This window comes from Podarcis raffonei, chromosome 1, assembly GCF_027172205.1.
Source record: "Podarcis raffonei isolate rPodRaf1 chromosome 1, rPodRaf1.pri, whole genome shotgun sequence".
NCBI lineage: Eukaryota > Metazoa > Chordata > Lepidosauria > Squamata > Lacertidae > Podarcis > Podarcis raffonei.
Window position 1 is genome coordinate 65,194,068 of NC_070602.1, and position 20,559 is coordinate 65,214,626.

At 41.5% G+C, this 20,559-nt stretch overlaps 1 protein-coding gene across 4 annotated transcripts in view; it reads left to right on the forward strand.

Moving 5' to 3' along the window:
• The window catches only part of HIPK3 (homeodomain interacting protein kinase 3), a 64,984-nt gene that overhangs the window by 13,010 nt on the left and 31,415 nt on the right, over positions 1-20,559 (forward strand). For all 4 annotated transcript variants that reach the window (XM_053390462.1, XM_053390490.1, XM_053390471.1 and 1 more), the window contains exon 2: positions 14,008-15,109. In XM_053390462.1, the coding sequence (XP_053246437.1) occupies positions 14,010-15,109 (1,100 nt within the window). In that variant the 5' untranslated portion in view covers positions 14,008-14,009. The remainder of the gene's footprint in view (positions 1-14,007; positions 15,110-20,559) is intronic.

Consider the following 20,559-nt stretch of genomic DNA (forward strand, 5'->3'; position numbering starts at 1 on the left):
TCCCACTCAGGTTGCTGAAGCAGAAAAACGGATCTGTTTCCATGAAAGAAAAAAGAACCCCCCCTAATGTTATATCTCACAACTGATCTGGTCAGCGTTATTATGATGCAGCTGCAACTTGAAAGCATTCAGCAGTTGGTTAGGTGGTTATGGTAGAGGTGTGTGGGATGGGAAGACAGTTAATTCTGGGTCTGATCACATGATCACTTTTTGCTCCAAGGGCTGAATTAAAGTGTGGCCAGCCTTCAGAAAGGCACATTCCAGTGGTGGGTGTGGCTGGGAAAAGTGGGTGTGCTCAAAGATAAAGCAATGAAAGAAACCCAATTCCCTCCAGTTGGATTAATAAAAATTAAACACTAAAGGAGAGCAGTGCCTTCCCGCAAAATAAAGTGAGTCTGTTGAGCCTTTCACCTTACCCCCTGCCGTTGTTACTGTCTATGAGATGATCATGCCTGCCTCCACCGCAGCTCACTTGCTGATCTTGTGATCCTCAGCACCCACAAGAAGCTGGTAATTGAGAGCAGCCTCCCTCCCAGATGCAAGCTGGTTGCTAGGAAACACTAGCAAACTGGCTCACAGAATCCCTCTGGAGTTAGAGAGGAGGGTGGAAAAGGCGCAAAATTCAAACAAGTAAAGTTACAATCAGGAAGCATGTATCAGCTAGCCTAATTCCTATCCTTTCTAATATTCTGCATTTACACGTGTGCTCAGGTTAGAGAAGAGAGAAATCTGCATCAAAATTACAACTGGGCTGCTGCTGCTAGCTGAGTTCAGGTTACAGCAGCTACAATTAACAAAGAATCCAGAAGTGTTTTAAATGTAAGTGTCCTTAATCACAATTGAGCTTAGCAGACTAGCAGCACCATCTGTCTGAATCCTTTTCTGAAACCCTTGACAGTGGAATCTCAAAACAGTACCAAATTCAAAGGTGCTTACAAAAACCGGGCAGTTCTCAAAAATGCATGCTGCTTGCTCTGGTTGCATAGCAGGGAACAAGCTAGAGGAGCCAAACTGAGCAGGATTTAACCACTGCTCATCTGTTGATGTGTGTGTGGATTACATCCTGCTTCTTTGGCTCGGGACAGGCACACAGTAAAGGCAAAATTGAACTGTGCTGAAGTAGTCTGCATGCTACTTGGTGCCATAGCGATTTACATGTACTGTACCTGCAATGGAGTGGAAACATTCTCAAGGGGAAATATTTGGTTTAGAATGAGAATAGGTAGGAATTCTTCCCCCAAAACTGTGCGGAATGGAAATCTTTGAAAGATTCATGGAGGCGGGGTGCTTACCATGAGAAGAAAGTGGCAACAGTTGTGTGTCTTCAAACACAACTTGTAATATGTTGCTGCCACATGTAGTCACTTTTGGTTGTTGTTTTTTTTGCATGTGGCTGCCACCATCTGTTTTACTCAAAATGCTGTGGAATTATGCCATTACTTGGAAACTCTAGTACAAAATGGTGTCCGCCAGCTGCTGGGAAGAGCTCCACTGTCACTTGTGGTAGTATATATTTAGTTACTTGCTAGATTTTTGGCCCACTTGTCAGGGTGTAAATCTTTGGAAGCCAAATTACAAGGTACTTTAAAATAAATAAAAATATTCAGTACACAAATAATTAAGATAACAAAGCAGCAGCAGATAAAACCTCAGTTAAAAGCAAAACTAATTAACCATAGGCAGACTGGAATAAACAAGCATTTAACATACTCCAGGAAGTCAGCAAAAAGGAGACCATAGGCACTTACCAGGAGAGGGTGTACCACAAAAAATGGTCACAAGTATTTACTAATTATGATCCTCTCAGAGAGCAGGGCTTCAGATGCTGAACTTGAGCATCAGACTATTACAGGTGCAGGTGGTCTTTCACATAACCCAGTGCCAAGCCACTTAGGGCTTTAAAGGCTAATACCAGCAGCTTAAATTGGTCCTGGAAACAAATAAGCAGCCAGCATAACTGACACAGAATAAGTGTCACATGGCTCAGGAGTTCTAGCTGCCACCTTCTGCTCCAATTGTAATTTCAGTACCATCTTCCCGGGCAACCCCATGTAAAGTGCATTGCAGTGAGTAAGCTTTGATGTAGCTGGAGCATGTGCTGCTGAGGCAAGACCAGCTTTTTGCAGCTGGCGAACCAGCACAAGCTAATAAAAAACACTCCTGGGTGCCAACACCACTTGCATCTCCATGGTAACCACCACTGAGCAGAGGTGAACAGCACACCTGGCTCTTTGGGGGGAGTTTAGCCCCATCCAGAATAAGCAGATCTCCCCACTCATAACACTTCCATCTTCTCTGGGCTAAGCTTCAGCTTGTTTGCTCTCACCCACAAATTGCTCCCAAACACCTGCTTAGGATTTCCACAACGTCCTTGGGATTAGAAGACGAAAACAAGTTCAAAGCTGCTTACCATCTGCATCTGGCATTTTAGCCCAAACCTTTGGATGATTTTACCCAGCAGTTTCACATAGATGTTAAAAAGCTTAGGGGACAAGAGGGAACCTTGAGGCACATCAAAATCTTGGGGTGGAACAGAGGTCTCACAGCACCACCTTTGAATATCATAAGAAGAGACCTGCTGGGTTAGGTTAGGTAAGGTTAGGTAAAGGACCCCTGGATGGTTAAGTCCAGTAAAAAAAAAAAAAGCAGTCCACAGACAGCTTTCCGGATCATTTGGCCAGCATAACTAAACTGTTTCTGGCGCAACGGAACACCTTGATGGAAGCCAGAGTGCGCAGAAACGCCATTTACTTTCCCACTGCAGTGGTACCTATTTATCTACTTGTTCTGGTATGCTTTTGAACTGCTAGGTTGGCGGAAGCTGGGATATAGCAATAGGAGCTCACCCTTTCGCACGGATTTGAACTGCCAACCTTCTGATCAGCAAGCCCAAGAGGCTCAATGGTTTAGACCACAGTGCCACCTGCATCCTACTGGATTAGGTCAAGGGCTATATGGTCCAGCACCTTCTTGTCCCAGTGGCTGACCAGATGCCTATGGAAAGCCCAGAAGCAGGACCTGTTCTCCCTATCCCTCCAGTTAGGACAAGGGAACACAGTGTTGTAATGGCTTGAGTCCCAACAGAGAGAGAATTCAATTGGTCCATGATATAAAGAATTGCTGAGAGGTTCAGGAGAATATACTCTTTTGTCTCTTCTTTATTGTAATGGATCTGAATAATCAATATTCTCCAAGACTGCTGGAATTGATGAGCAGACGTCTAGTCTTGGACTTTGCTTTCAAATGGTACATTGGAAACTGGTTGATAATTTTCAAAGCCATAGAATCTAAATTTGGCTTTTTTAAAAAAGAGAAAAGGGGTCACTGCTGACTCCCTTCCAGTGATAAGGCGCTTCTCAAGTCTTTCCCCACTTGTGTATGAAGTGACACATTTAGGGTGTGTTTTTGCCAGCTCTAAATATATGTGTGCTTCCTGCTTGGGAGAGTTTGCTTGCAGAGACCTAGGGATGGGGATTAAATTGTGAGTAATAGCAAGTACAATGCACATATGTCCAGATTAGGAACATTTTACAAGGCATCAACAAAAGACAAAATAAGGATAGTGATTTATTAGGGCCAAGTGCCAGAAATAGACACTATGCTTGGTAAATGGGGACAGTTAAAGATGGTTTTAAAGTAGCGGAAGGATTGTTAGAGAAAACTCACTTGGCTATGTTGCTTGTACAGCATCTGATTTCTATCCTGCCTGAATAATTCTAGCCTTGGGGGCAGAGTTCGGCATCAAGTCCTCTTCTTCTGGGTAGACTGCAGAGTGCTTGCCCTTGGATCAACTTGGAGGCTGCTGACCTGCATCTGTCAAGAGCCTCTTTGTCTAAAAATCAATGTCTGATTATGTTATTGTCAGAATCAGAGGTCTGCTCTCTTCACACACCATTTGGTATTATTTATTCATTTTAAAACAATTATATACAGCTTAATATTTCATGTATGTCTAAGACTTTCCAGTCCTTGATTAGTTTTAGTCCAGGGTATGTTGCTTCTGTTGTTGGGGAGTTCAGATTAGTACAGTAGAGGGTTAACAATGCCTTTTGTTTTTAATCTACAAGGCTGGCTTAGTTTATTAGTGTTTTCTCAGGCTCCTTGTGCAACCTTCATATTGACTCACTGATGTACCAGTCTCTGCCTGCCTGCCTGTATTGTATATTGCAGAGTCTGTAGCCAAACAAGTTTGTGTGTAGAACAGAATATTGGAGGTTCTGTTTAATCAACATAGAGATTTTGTAAATATATACAGGTGGTGAGCATTTCATGTGGGGGTTCCGTTCCGGGCCCCCGCGCACGTTGGCAGAGTGTGCATAAACGTCCCCTGTTCTGTCCTTCCCTGCCCCTGTTCCACCTCATTCCACCCCTGTTCTGCCCTCTTGCAGGTCCAGAAGGGCCTGCACATCGGTGATTACGCATCAGTTGGACATGCCTAAGATGGTTGCCGCCTGTATTAGCATAAAACAGGGACGGTTCAGCTGTGATCCTTCATATGTTTTTGGACTTCTAACATGGCCAATGGCCAGGGCTTGTGGGAGCTGCCGTGCAGCAACATCTCAACAGCCACAGGTTAGCCGCCCCTGGCATAAAGCTTTACCAAGAAAAACACACACACCCTGCACTGATATCTAGACTCTAGCTGCATTTTCTTTCAAATGGGAGTCTCCCTCAATCACACGCAGCATGGGAAACAAGAGTCCCTTTGCGGTGTATGGATGCCTGCGGAAGGAGCTGGGATCTCGATGCCTGGTGTTTGTTTTTCTTAATCTCTCCTACCTTAACCACCTTTCTCCCAATTAAGATCACCTGGTATTGGAGCTTGGCTGAGAAAAAAAATCATCCTGGAACTGATGGGAATTGAGTGGTTTGAACATGCAGGGGGTCTTTAGAACCCTCTTTGCCATTGCTCCATTTTTCTTGTTGCATACCTGTTTATTGCTATGCAACAACAACAGCAAAACAAGTGGGTTGTTCATCCCATTTGATTAAAGTTTTAATTAATGCCATGTTTATGTTGGATCGTTTAATCAGTGCTACAGGATGTATATAATAATTCTGTTTTTGCTAAATTCTTTTGGGAACAGATGACTCTGAGAAATAACAAGGCCCATCGGACCCATATGGGCTTCATTTTAAAACAATGTATTAGGTCAGCACTCATTATACATGACCATGCAGAATTTTATTTTTGTTTTGACTAGTTTGAGGTGGGATACCTCAGTGAAAGAGCATATGTTTTGAGCCCAGCTCTTAAGTTTTAATCCTGCTGAACTCTGTTTATAAAGGAGCTCCAAGTTTCAGAACTTGTAAATAACTCTCTTTGCTTGAATCACTGGATGAATACTGCAAGTTGGAAAAACCCCAAGACAATTCAGGACTAGATGGACTAATGATTGAGTTCTGCATAAGGTAATACCCAACATTCTAAAATGTTTACAGTGAAATATTTCCTTACTAGGATCATGTCTGCCAGCTGTTCCACTTCTATACCTACCAATCAAATTTAGATACACATGTAGCTTTCTATTTAAATCAACTTGGGACATACATATACACTGATTTTTATACCATCTTAGCTTTATCTCCAAAGCATCCTGGGAATTGTAGTTTGGTGAGAGTGTGAATAATTCTCTCTCAAGATTTCTCTAGCCATATTTGCACAGTTATAATGCCTGTGATTCCCAGAAAGTGTTACTGCAATAGTCCCATGCTGTAGAAACATTTTGTGTGTCCTTCAGTAAATTATTTTCTTATTATTACAGAGCATAAATGTATTTTAAGACAAATGTGTTAGTAATGGAACAGTGGCTTTCTCAGTTAGATAAAGTGTAAACTTGAGATGCGTTCTCTTATTTCAAGGATTAGATAAGAAAGCAATGGGACTATGATATGATGTCTGAAATGATAAAACTATATGTGAGGAAGGTAAAAGGGACATGGGTGGCGCTGTGGGTTTAACCACAGAGCCTAGGGCTTGCCGATCAGAAGGTCGGCGGTTTGAATCCCCGCAATGGGGTGAGCTCCCATTGTTCGGTCCCTGCTCCTGCCAATATAGCAGTTCGAAAGCACGCAGTGCAAGTAGATAAATAGGCACTGCTCTGGCGGGAAGGTAAACGGCGTTTCCGTGCGCTGCTCTGGTTCGCAAGAAGTGGCTTAGTTATGCTGGCCACATGACCCGGAAGCTGTACGGCGGCTCCCTTGGCCAATAAAGCAAGATGAGCGCCGCAACCCCAGAGTCGTCCACGACTGGACCTAATCGTCAGGGGTCCCTTTACCTTTAAGGAAGGTAAAGTAGATGGGCACTTCTCAATGCTTGACAAACGCTTACTGGTTTTTGTAAAAGAAAGCATACTGTTTTGCCTAGAATTGATTTTGGATGAAATCCAGCATTGCCTGTGGATGTGAAGCGATTTCCCCTTCATCTTCTCCCCAGCCCCTGCAACCCCCAACCTTTCAGAGTAGATTTGGTATGGGGTGGGTGGGAGGGAGGCTAGAGGGGGAGGAGAGAAAATAGATCCCTTGCTTGTGCAAGCCAAAGTCCATTGCACAAGTGGGGTTCCACAACTGGGTATCCCTCTCCCCCACCCCCATGTAATAAACTGTTAAATTAAAAGAGAGAAATCCAGACAGTCATAGGCTTTTTAGGGGAATGTTTGGATATTGTTGTCAGTTGCTGGCTGATTTTCCTGGATGTTGATTAGAAACAAATGGACATACAGGCCCCACCCTGTTTTCAGGCCACTTCCGGGGTGGTAGAGATGACCGCGTGCGTGCTTGCGTGTCAATTGGACATGTATAAAATGGTCGCTGCCTGTACTATATCCGACTTAAGATTCTGTTATTTAATTTTCCCTATAATGGTAGCGGTGGTGTGAGATTCTGTCAGGAACCGGAGTCAGGAGTAAAACACCCAGAGAAGTTAACTCTTTATTAAAAGAAACCAAAACAGTGCAAGCCTTGTGATCAAGCAACTCTTCCCGGTAGGTCTTGCCCCAGTGAGGCAGTTGTGAGGTCCAAAGGTCCCCTCCTTCCCACTGTTCTCTAAGGCACCTCTCCTGGTTCCTTCCCTGGGAGCCTAAGACTCTGTCATCTTGTCTCTCTTTGCTCCACCCTTTTCATTTCTCACTGCATTCTGGGAGACCATGGGGGAAGGGGAGACTCCCTAGATTCTTCAGCCTGCCTGATCTCTGCCTCCCCCCTCCCTTCTGCCTCTGATTTTGGGTTGCTCTCTGCCCCAGCCTCTTCTTGCTCACTAAACCCTGTTGCCTTTTCAGCTTCCGACGCCTCCTCCTCCTCCTCCTCCCAGTTTGCTCCCTCTTCTGCCTCTGACCACTCATCATTGTCCTACTACCAATCCCCTGGCTGTAAGCCGTCTTCCCCTGAGAGTTCCCATGGGGATTCCCCAGCTAGTGCCTCCCACCATCCTCTGCATCCTGCCAGTCCATGACGTCCTGTGACAGAGTTACCACCAATTTCTTCCTAGAGTTGCTTTTTGAGGACTTGGGAGTGTTTTATATAACAAGCTCAGTCGGCAGAGCATGAGACTCTCAATCTTAGAGTCTTAGAACTTGGGGGAAAAGATTCCTTCATGGCAGAGAGTTGGACTAGATGACCCTCGTGGTCCCTTCTAACTCTTATGATTGTATGACTAAAGTGCTTGCAGAATTAGTTTTCCAACAGAGGTGCAGTGTGTTGGGTTGGTTACACAGAGACTAGGGGATGCTTTCAAGTGTCATCACTTTTCTAACTTAAGAAAAAACTAGTTTTGGCTAATAATTTCTGGAAAGATGACTCTTTCAGTTCTGTTTTTAGTGGCGATCATATGATTTGTATATTAGCATTAGTGCTATATATTCATGTCTATATGTATGCAGAAGTGCCAGGTGCAACTCCTTAGGAAATGGAGGGTTTTTTCTTTTGGTAAATAAACTAGAAAGCCAAAGTGCCTTTTATTCATGGAATTTAGAGTGTTGCAATTAACTTCTTAGTCTGGCAGTTTCAATAGTTTCCCATTTAACACAAATGAAAATATTTTTATTCTTCTTCCACCTTTTCCCCTGCGCCACAACATATAGTAGCAGTTTCTATTTGATTGAAATTGGATTCCCCCCCCCCCCATTCTGTCCAGGAGCTGTGGAGCATCTGTAGGCCCTGGATTATGGGAGGGGTATAAACATAAATAACAAATCCAGTTTGAGATTACTGTATTTTTCACCCTATAGGACGCACTTTCCCCCCTCCAAAAATGAAGGGGAGGTGTGTGTGCGTCCTATGGGGCGAATGCAGGGGGGAGGCAGGCAGGAAAAGCTCCCAAAAGGCGGGCTGGAGAGGTGGTGCGCGGCTAAAGAGGCTGCTGCCATAGCCGCGTGCCACCTCTCCAGCCCAGAGAGTGTGTGCGGGGCTAAGGAATAGCCCCGTGACCCTCTCCCAGCTGGGGAGGTGATGCGCGGCTTTGGAAGCAGCCTCTTCTGTTCCTCCTCCAGCTTTGCTTGAAGGGCGCTGCGCAGTTCTCCCTCTCCGTGCAGTGCCTCTCCTTCGCAGGAGAGGTGTTGCGCAGAGAGGGAGAACTGCACAGCGCCCCTTCAGCCACGCGCCTGCCTAGAAGCTGGAGGAGGAACCGAAGGGTCTCCTTCTATTCCTCCTCCAGCTTCCCAGCGAGGCGCCTGTCCTGCGAAGCGGGAGGAGGAACAGAAGGGTCTCCAGCTTCGTTTGAAGGGCGCTGCGCAGTTCTCCCTCTCCGTGCAGTGCCTCTCCTTCGCAGGCTTCCCACGGCTTGCAGAGAGCTGCCTGTTCTGGGGGCTGGGGTCGGGGGAAGCTCGGGCTTCCCCCGACCCAGTCCCGCGCCTGGGGGGGAAAAATAATTCCCCCCCTTTATTTCCCCCCCAAAAAACTAGGTGCGTCCTATGGGCCGGTGCGTCCTATGGGGCGAAAAATACGGTACTTTACATATCGTTTAAGAATGATTGTTTAAATATCTTTTGTCCTTGATGTGGAGATACAATATAGCTTGTCAGCAAATGGATAGTAGCTATTTAAAGAGAAGAAAGTCATAGGATAAATTGTACTGGTTCAGGTGATTGGGAATACAAAGCAGGCTAATGAAAGCTTTCACTTCAGAATAGAATGAATCATATTTTGTATGAACTTGTGGATTGTTATTTACTAAAGTTATTTAAAATATGCAAGGATTAAACTGCTTCAGATCATGGTTTAATAATGTAACTTTAGGGGGAAAAGGCATTTATGGGAGTGTGAGAGAGGTCTAGAAATTAATGCATGGTGTGGAAAAAGTAGAAATAATTTTCTTCTACTCTCAGAAGATGAGAACTTGGAGTTTTACAATTAAATTGATTTAGAAGTAGATTCACAATCGGCAAAAAAGTACTTCACTCAACACATAATTAGCATGTGGAATTTGCTGTCATTGCCACTGATTACATGATACATTGCATGTAATTTGTTCCTTATTATTTTATACTGATGCAGCAAAGAAACAAGAAGCAGAGAAAGAAATATGTATGTACGCTGTAGAATATTGGGACAGTCAGTTCAGTGCATGCATGAACATTATCAGCTATTTGTCCAAAGATTCTTGCAAATGTATTCTTCAATATTTGTCAATATGAATTATAATGCAAGGCTTTTTCTGTGAATTGTAGTAGATGGGTTACTTGACTGTTGGGGACAGTGGGGCTTTGAACTCAGCTTTTGTATTTTTCTTCAATTTGCATTTGATTATATTATTATTAGTTTGCATTTTATTTTAAGCCTTGAATTACAGACAAGTGGCTCCCTTAGCTCTTTCTCAATCATTCCCTCCTTTCATAGAAACACACTCACCAGATAAGCTGAGGACAGCTGTAGCCCTGCTGGAAATGGGGAGCAGTCTGCTGGGCTACAGCCTTGGTACGGTGGAGACTGCTCTTCCTGGCTTTTGTGCACACAAGAAGTTCCACTAGTGGTGGAGCTGTACAAACTAGAGGGAAGAAACCTGCTTTTCACCAATCTGCTACAAGCGTCTTCTCTTGAGCCACTTTATGCTTGACTTGTGGGCTTGCAAAGGCAGTGGGAAAGGCTTTGTTTGTTCCTATGTCCTAGGGCTGATTTGCTCAGTTGCAGCCAGTTTTTCCACTCTGCTTTTTGCACATCTGATGTGAGAGGGTATGTCAGCTGATGGGCAGCTGATCCATGGTTTGGTGGGAATGGCTTGGTGGGCCAAGGTTGGGCCCCAGGGTAAAAGTTCTTTACCTCTGTCTTAGAGACTCGGGAGTAAATAATGTTTCTTAATCGTATACTTAATGGTGTACTGCAGTGCTATATGCATTTCCTATTTATTTTGGCAACTAAGCTTTGAAATATCATTTAAAAGAGCATTTAAAGAATAATGGACAATCAGTAATGGAAAGAGAGGAATAAATTTGTTACTGATAAAGAAATAGTAATGTTTTGATTTGTTGCTAAGTATTTAGTGGTTGTTGTGTTTATCTGCCTTCATTGCAATTTTTGTATGTAATAACCTCTGCTTACAAACATAATTTGGGACCTGTTGTGTTTACAAAATATGACAATTAATTTCTGAGCTGTGGTTTATTTTGAGATTTATTTATTCTAAAATCTATAGAGGTACAATGCTTTAAATTTATTTTATCTCTAGAAGAATGATTACTCTAACTAAAACCTACACTAGTCAACCATGTATAAGAGTATGCTGGGAGCTCTCTGGTAGTACTTCAGCAGCGAGAAAGATCTCCATCTCTTTGGTAGAATGTGATGGAAGTATAGCATTTGCTAAATGTGTGTTATTAACAACAAAAATTGTCTGTGGGATGCTGAGGTAGAGGAGAGTGAAAGGTGATTGGTTAGGGTTTTTTTTCTTGAAGTGGTAAGGCTTGTTTTGAAATAGGTGGGGAACCTCTGCCTTCATATTATTTATAATTTATAATTTCAGTTTTCTTTCTTGTTGAAATTGTCTGCATTTGCATCCTCAATATTTCACCTTTAAGAAAGTACCATTCATCTTGGACTCCCTTCTCTTTGAGTATTTCTGCCCATGGGATCTCACCCATTAAGCTTTTTGAAATCAGCCTTCTTAAAGTCTAGAGTGGATGTCTGATTATACTCAATTTTCCCTTGAAACCCAAGAGGCCACGATCACTTCCTCCCAAGTTTCCCAGTACTTCCCCATTGTCAATCAATTCCTCCTTGTTGGTGAGGGCCAGGTCCAACATAGACGAGCCCTTTGTTGGTTCTTCCACCTTCTGGAAAATGAAATTGTCAGTGAGGCAATTGAGGATTTTGTTGGGCCTTACAATCTTGGCAGAGTTTGAGTTCCAACAGATATCAGTGTAGCTTCCCATGACTACTATATTTCTCCCTTTTGAAAGTTTGGTAATCCTACCTGTTTGTTATCTTGTTTCAGACCAGTGTTATAGTACTATTTAAGTACTTTTAATAATATACAAATTGACTGAGTACCTCTGTTACTTTCTTGCTTTTAAGTTTGACAGGGCTTGCAATTGAAGGTCATATCAAGGCTCATTCCATTCGGGGCAGAGCAGCTTTGGCAGCTATCCTCAGATCTGTCAATGTCCAAGAGATTAGCAGGCCAGCCATATGGTTGAGCAGGTTCACATTTACAAAGAATTATTACTTAGTTACCATTCAGACAAAACCTTTGCTTAGGTGCTGCAGAATTGCTTTACTTGAGAAGGGTGTCTGGATTCAAATTTTCATGCCTTCCATGTGTAATATATTTTTGTGTGCCTACAAGTTGTGGATACTTCTGGTGTTAGCTTCACTTGGAATTTTGAAAACATGATCGCTGCTGTCATGCATCTGAGTTAAGGAAGCAAGTTGAAAGAAGAAACTAACTTTAACCATTGAGAGGTTCCCAAATGGCAACGTGTTTTACAGTAATGAATTGCCTTATGCAGTAGATGCTTCTACTATATTGATAAAAGAGGACCTTTAAAAACAAAACAGGAGAATTCCAGTTTAAATCTCTTCTTGCCTGTGAAAGTAGCTTCACTTCTCTGTGTTATGGAAAATAGTAATATTGGACTTCCATTTTTTTTGCTCACAAGTGTGCTGCTGTCTGTAATGAGTGACGAACCTTAAAACAGCAGATATGGGTAGATTGTTCCAGCAATTTCATTGTACTACCCCCCTTCTCAAGTTTGGGAGAAAGACTGTGGAAAAGTCATGTTTTTGAGGCACCTGGTGCACACTGGCCTTGAAAGCAGCCAAACCAGCAAATTCCTCACACCAGGTCCTGGACACCACAATCTGACAAAACATTATGGACCATTGTTTGTAAAGAATACTGAGATAATGTTGAGCACAGTTAACAAAAAGGTATATAAATACTACATTCCTGAATGGTTGCTTGCTCCCAATGTCTTTGTAGTTAATCAATTGTGGTTATTTCAAACAAAATTTATTACTAGTACAGGGAAGTGAGCAAAAATAAACATACACACGCATTGAACTTTCAAGGCTGGTCAGAAGAACATTTTATAAACTCACTGAATGAGCACCACACAAGATTTTATTCTCGAGGTATATATGTAAAGAATATCATCCTACTCACCATTCTTCCAAGCCAGGGGTATCCAATGTGATGTCATCTAGGTATAGCTGAGCTCCAGCTCTCATCATTCCCAGCTACCATGACTAATGATCAGGGACAATGGGAGTTGTAGAACAATAAAATCTGGAAGGCACAATGTTGGTTGCTTCTGTTTCAGATTCAGAGCTGTCTGTATAAGGTTTCGAAATTGTGACCTATCTAGGTAGTTGTAGCCTGGCCACCACCCTCTCAAGCATATTGCCTGCAAAGAGGGTTTCAATGATTGAGTGGTAGTTGTTCAGGACAATGTGGGCTTCTTGAAGTGGGGCTGCGCCACTGTATCCTTCAAGGCAGCTGGTACTATTCCATCTTGCAAGGAGCATTAACCACTAGACCCTAGACCCATCCAGTTAATCACTTCCAACTAGTTTTTAATAGCCAAGGTTGACAAGGGTCAAGGTGGCTGACCAGAGCCCCTTAAGTGACTTGTTTGAGTCCTGAGGCCTCAACTGAATCTAACTCCCAATAATTAGATCAGGCAGTACTCAGGACACACAGACACTGTTAAGTACTTAAGAGTCAGGAATAAGTGCATGCTGGCATTGAATATATAAAAGTATAAACGCTGTAAGTTTGAAAATAGTTTATCTTTTGTTAAATAACCTGCAGGGACATGCATGTTTTACAGTATGCTGTTTATAAAGTAATGTATTATATGCATCCATCAGTATACAATTTGAAAAAGCAAATTAATATATGGACAAGATGCTGGTTTACGAATACCTAATGTACCGTAGTAGGAATTAATGGAGATTCCTATATACTGATATATTTCTATATATAATTAACCTACTATAAGGGTTGACCCTTTAAAAATACAATTGTAGTCTGCTTCCCTTTATTAAATAAACTTGGAAAGCTGTTTGGTTCTTTAGTGAAAAATCAGAATTATGATAATTTGAATGTAGTGTTGCACTTCTGAACAGACTTAGCAGGCTTTAAACTGTGCTATGTTAAGCTTCTAGTTGGAGAATAGTAGTTTATAAGCAAGCGAACATTTTAGACCCCAAATCCCCTCCTGCTTTAAGAATTCAGTTCAAGATTCTAATGTGGATGAGTGTATAATGAAGACTGCATTTCCTTGGAGTCGCAATGGTTGCACAGTTTTAGTGCTTAAGATGACTCTAAAACAACATACAGTACTGTATAGCAATAGTGCAAACGGATAGTGTCTGGCAGTGATGTATTGTTGATGTAGCAACTCAAGTATTTAAATCCAAGTGTACAGAAGGACTTGCAATTTTTGTGTGTGTAGTATGAGCAAACTCCAAACAAGCACAGAAAAGTTTTAACATTTTCATGGATTTATAATTAAATTATTAGGAAACAACTGCCAAAGTTTACTGACTCTTTCCCTTTTCCCCCTCTTCTTTCAGGTATGGCCTCACAAGTCTTGGTCTATCCACCATATGTTTATCAAACTCAGTCAAGTGCCTTTTGTAGTGTGAAGAAACTAAAATTGGAGCCAAGTAGTTGTGTGTACCATGAACGAATCTACCCACGGATCTATGTGAATGATAATTTTTTTGGAATTGCTCAGCCTCCCAGCAGTGTTGGTACTTTCTTGCAGGCTAGAAACCTATTTGACAGACCTCAAAGAGAGACCTTTTTGTTGCAGACCAGTGCTCTTGCTTTAAAAAATATTGCAGGTGCTACAGAGGTATTAGCAGGGCAGGCACAGCAACCTCAAGTGGAAGCACCTTGGACTGAGATACAGGAAAGTGGGTTAAACGTCTTGGACCGCCCCCAGCGATGTGGACTGAAGCGTAAGAGTGAAGAGTTGGAGAATCAGAGTGGCGCAATGCAGATTGTTGATGAACTGCCTATATTGCCTGCAATGTTGCAAACAAACTTGGGAAACCCAGTGACGGTTGTGACAGCTACTGCAACTTCAAAACCAAGTGGTACCAATGGAGATGGAGATTATCAGCTAGTGCATCACGAGGTGTTATGCTCTGTGAAAAATACTTACGAGGTTCTTGATTTCCTTGGGCGAGGGACTTTTGGACAAGTAGTAAAGTGCTGGAAAAGAGGGACAAATGAAATAGTGGCAATCAAAATTCTAAAGAATCACCCATCTTATGCACGCCAAGGACAAATAGAAGTGAGCATATTAGCAAGACTGAGTACTGAGAATGCTGATGAGTTTAACTTCGTGAGAGCGTATGAGTGCTTTCAGCATCGAAACCATACTTGCTTAGTTTTTGAGATGTTGGAACAGAATTTGTATGACTTTCTGAAACAAAATAAATTTAGTCCTCTTCAGCTAAAAGTAATACGGCCTATTCTGCAACAGGTGGCCACTGCACTGAAAAAACTAAAAAGTCTTGGTTTAATACACGCTGACCTCAAACCAGAAAACATTATGTTGGTGGATCCTGCCCGGCAGCCGTACAGAGTTAAGGTAATAGACTTCGGATCTGCTAGCCATGTATCAAAGACTGTCTGCTCAACATATTTGCAGTCTCGGTACTACAGGTATGTAGCTTTCTGTATTTAATCGTTTTTCTGCCCTCTGATTGGTATTTTTGAAGCTTTGACTTTGCTCCAGTGTCTGCAATTTACTAAATTGCATGCTAAGCATGTTGACTTGGATAATTCGTGAATTGAATTATATTTTTCATTGCTCCCTAGAATATTTACCCCATTAAACAGAGTGTAAATATTTTTGTTTTGGTTCTGCACAGAAGTCCTCATAAGCATAACTTCAGTTTAAGTGTCATGTGTAAAACTGGACTATCTGACTTTTAAAGTAGGTTATGAGGTAATAGTCTAGAAGAGGTTATGTTATTTTTGAATTCTGCTTTGTAAACCACAATTCAGAATATGTCCTTTGTGTGCGCAAGATGGCCTGGGAGAGAGAGAAAAGTTGATATAAACCTGATTTTATCATATACCTTATACCTTATAGCTAAATACCTTATAGCTAAATCTTTGGTTGAAGGGATATGAATTCAGCAAACGTACATGTCACCTCTTGAAATTTGAGAGTACTTTTTATTTTGTGTAGTAACTATCATGCAAATATTATGGGTGATATCCAGTGGTGCCTTTTATGCCTCCTTCCAGCAACTCCTGCAGCCAAACCGATGCCAAACGTTTTGCCCTACATTCCTTTGGACCACATCAGCAAGACCGCTGGGGTCTTGTCATCTAGGCAGTCCAGGACCGTCATACACATTGCCCAGGAAGGTCACTTTGGTGCTGCTAATGCAGCGGTTTGACTTAACCCACAGATGCGCATTCCATTGTCTCTCGAGACAGATGGATGGCAACAAGTGTCAAATGTTAGTCACAACTCAGTGTAGACCAGGCATGGGCTAACTCGGCTCTCCAGATGTTTTGGGACTTCAGCTCCCGTCATCCCTAGCTAACAGGATGATGGGAGTTGTAGTCCCAAAACACCTAGAGGGCCGAGTTTGCCTATGCCTGGAAATAAAAAAAAACCTTAGGTTCATTTCAAAACCTTAGGTTTTTAAAAATACTGCAGGTTGGCCTTAATTACTATGGGTTGGATCCAGATTTGTTGGAAGCAAAACTTGGTTTAACTGGTCACTTCCATGGGTGGAAGGAGGGAGACGTTTTGCCGATTCCTCGATCACTGTACCTTCCCCAAATAGGATTGTGGGGGCAGTGCCCGCTGGAACTGTTGTGGGAGCTAGTACTGGGGCCTGAAACAGAACAGGATCCTGAGCCATTCTACAAACTGCAGGTGCTCTTTTGTTCACAGAAGGATGAGTCTGGATCTAATCTTAAAGGTATTAATGAATTTAAATTCTGTGGGATAAAGTCTACATGCTGGCTAAAGCTGGCAGAGTTGCTAAAAATAGAAAGGTGTGGAAATATTTTTACAGATATTAGTGATTGACTATTATTGATAGCAACTGTTGAAATGGCTGACATAAGGAATGGTGGAAATGCGCCTGCTTCAGCTCCACTTCTGAAACAAAGCAGGTCTGCTTTGGAGTATTAGGATACCTATGTGTTTTACTTTGAGGTCCTCTTGAGAGGGGAAAATTGAAAAGAGACAGGAAGAATATGAATTTTTCATTTTTCATTAATACACAAGGTGGTTTACAAACAGAAGAAACAACCAAATATACAACAGACATTATAATATGAACTCTGGTTTAAAAGAAATAATGCATGAAGTGTTGAAGACACAGCTCTATTAGATCAGACCTGATGTACCTGGAGTTGACTATGGAGAGATTTTTTCAGCCATAGCACAATCTTTATAGAATCACCCCCCACTCTGCACTAAGGCAAATGGCAACACTGGCGTTTCAGTGATTGCTAAATCTCTAACTTTTTTTCCATGGCTGTTAGTATCAAATGGTTGAATTCATCTGTTTTATTTCTGCTCTGGCCTGTTGACTAGTGTGTTTTTTTCTATTGTAATTTTAACGTATTTATTCTATACTGCTTTTTCACTTCAAATGAAAGGCAGTGGATACATATTTTAAATAAAAACAGTAACTGCTGTATAACAATATGGAATAAAACATTTCAATTGCTCAAAAGTGCTATATGAAGGATGATTAGATATCTCTGAATGTAAAGTGGGGTACTTGAAAATTGAGGAAGTTCATGAACTTGGATATCTATATAATGCTGACAGAAAATATTTTAGTTATCTCTCTTCAGTCTTGCTATCAGCTTCGTGAAGCAGGTACATATGAAATCTATAGCAAGGGGCCTAGTGGAGCCGTGCTGTTATTGACGTACATCTGATGAAGTGGTCTGCAATCCCTGAAGGCTTATGCCATAATAATGCTGTTGGTCTTTTAGATTCCACAAGCGCAACATTCTGACAAGGGTACACCTCTGGAAATCTGGGTATTTTCAGGACCATATGTGTCTTACCTGGCAATATATGTTATCTGCAGGAGTTCTGTTTGGGTTTTTTTAAACTTGAAACCATGCTAATTTAGTTTTCTGTTTTTTAAAGCTGTAAAAATTATTTCAAATTCCTGAGTACTAGAATGAGATGTTCAGGATCCAGCTTCAGATGTTTTGAACCACTAGTGTTATCAGGAGAGAGCAACGTATTTTGTTTTGTACAAATATTTATATACAAACTATTTATGTACAGTGGTACCTCGGGTTACAGACACTTCAGGTTACAGAAACTTCAGGTTAGACTCCGCTAACCCAGAAATAGTACCTTGGGTTAATAACTTTGCTTCAGGATGAGAACAGAAATTGTGCGGCGGTGGTGTGGCGCCAGCGGGAGTCCCCATTAGTTAAAGTGGTACTTCAGGTTAAGAACAGTTTCAGGTTAAGAACAAACCTCCAGAACAAATTAAGTTCTTAACCCGAGGTACCACTGTACTTGGTTGGTGACTAGGATTAGATTAAAGATGACACAGCCAAGGTTAGTTGATAATTTTAAAAATAAATTGTTTTATGGTCAAAACTGTACTTGGAGGACTGATAAATGAATATCATTTCTGCCCTTTGTATTAAAGTTGAGTCTTAAGACAGTTTCCCAAGGGGAGAAATTCAGTGTGCTTAGGCTAAGCATTCTGATAATTCATGATAAAGCTCAGCAGACATTGTTAAAGCAGATAAGCAGGTGTTTTTACATTTCTAGCTACATTTTTAGTTCTGAAACCAAATATATTTCTTCATGTGGTATGCTATATATAGTATTTGTGAGCAAAAGCTGCTGCCTTTCATATTTTTCCATCTTGTCACATGCTGATATGATTTAGCTATCTTTTTATAAGTGAACATTTCCCACAACCCTTGATTTAGCTGTTGTTCAAGGGATATTGTGAAATTATGTATATTCGTGTTGTGTAAGTGGAAATACATAGTTCTGACCATATTCTACTCATATTCTACTCATTGATGAAAGAAGCAGGGCATGAGAACCAGAACAAGATTCCTCTGTAAACAACTTGAGCTGGAATGTGGCCTCAGATGTTATTCTATCACTTTGAACTGTGCATCACTGAAATGTTGTGGGGGATATCTTAAAATAGGCAGGGGGTGGTGGCCAGAAACTGTTGACTACTATAGATGGTGAGGCTGTTTCGCTGGTGCAGTGAAATAAGCCAGAAGTACATGCTGCTAAGTGCGTTCATTTGCTCAAGGTCAGCATGCTCTAAGTCAGCTGCTATGCTTTTAAGCCTAGTTACTGTTAGGGAAGAGGCAGGGGCTACTACATGAATTAAAGGCAGCTTTTTAAGATAAGGGGCTGGATTTCAGCAGACAGATTCAGCATACAGGAAATTTTGGGGTGGCGTTTGTGTGTGGTTGGTTTGATTTTTTCTTTTTTAGTTGAAGCCCAAATTATGTGGATTGGTTCTACTGTTCAGCTGGCTGGTGTCGATGTAAACAAACTGTGAATTGTAATTACCAAGCATGCTGCTGCTTGGCAGTTACTTTACTGTTTAGCATTTGTGCTTTCTCAAGCGGACAATTTGAGCTGACACCTTTTTAATTTTCCACTTTAGAACTATAAACCTCCTAGGGCGTCCCCATACTTTTTCACTTGTGGTGGTATGTTTGTCCTGCCTCATGTTAGAGTAGGTTTTGATCCTTTCAGACCACTCAGGTGGGTATCTACCAAATATTACATGCTTTTTAAAAGTTGATTTGCTGATACATTCATGTCCTTTTTCTGCATTGAGTCACTCTGTCTGGAGTTATCTCCTGCTGACCCAAGCAATCTTTCAAGTGGAATTCAGATATGGTTACATCAAGCAGCATTAGCATCTGGTATTCTTTTCTCTCTGTGTGTAGCTGTTAACTTTACTTCACTGGAGAGCTCAACTATTTCTTGCTGGTTATGCAAAAAACAAAATCTGTTCTAGGGAGGCTGTTGGGTTCTACAATGCCACAAGCTGACTAGATTGTGTGTGATATATGTGTGGTGTGTGTGTGTGTGTGTGTGTGTGTGTGTGTGTGTGTTAGTAAGGCATTCCCTGGAAAAGAACAGTCGATAAGACTTGACGCTGGTTTCTTAGCATAAGGACAATATTTTCTCTTGAGTAATCTTACTATGCACAAGCCAAACTCTATGCTATGTACTTAAAATACTGTTCATTTCAGCTGCTTGTATGATTAGCAAGTGAGGTATGTTGTCTTGGTTTCCTCAAGTCATTTCTCTTCTTGAGTCTAATACTGTGCTTGACAAGAGTAATTTGTTCCATAGTGATTCAGTAGTGAATATTCAGGGATTTACCCTCTCCTTAGTCATGAGTAACTGGGAACTCAAGAAGATATCTCAACTTCTAGAAATTTGTGTGGATAGGGAGAAGTCATTTTTTCCCTTCCCTCTGGCCCATCGTAGGCTGTCCTGCCCTTTCAACCAACCACTACCCCAATTATGGTGACTTTTATTTACTTATTGCTAAAACTGATTACTAGTCCATTGGCTATCCATTTGTCATTTTATTGACAAGTCAAAATGTAATGCATCACTGGAGCTGAATTGAAAGGACTGAAATGTAAACTCTTGAATTTTAAGTCTGAAATGTGTAACATTGCTAAAACCAGTCTCCTCTTTTGACAGTTTGATGATAACTGTTCCTGCTTGAAAAACAAGATTTTGCAGGATCCACAAACTTAGACCTGCCAGCCAACATATATTTTAATGTCAACAAACACAGAGACACTAGGCAAGAATGGTCTGGTAGATTGTAAATCTTTCAAAAAGCAAAAGGCTCTTGAGTAAAATTAAGCCTGGAGTAAGGATGTGGGTTCTGTCACGTGTTGGGAACTCATCATCACTTTCTTATTACTAAAATAAATATCATATACTGTAGATGCTACTTAAACTTTGATGGTACAGTCTTATACAGTTTCTTCAGAATTAAGCCCCTCAGTGGTCAATAGGACTTAAACTCAGATAAGTTTGTATAGTATTGTAGCCTTAGTAAGATAATATTTAGCAAACCAGCATTAGCAGTTTTGAA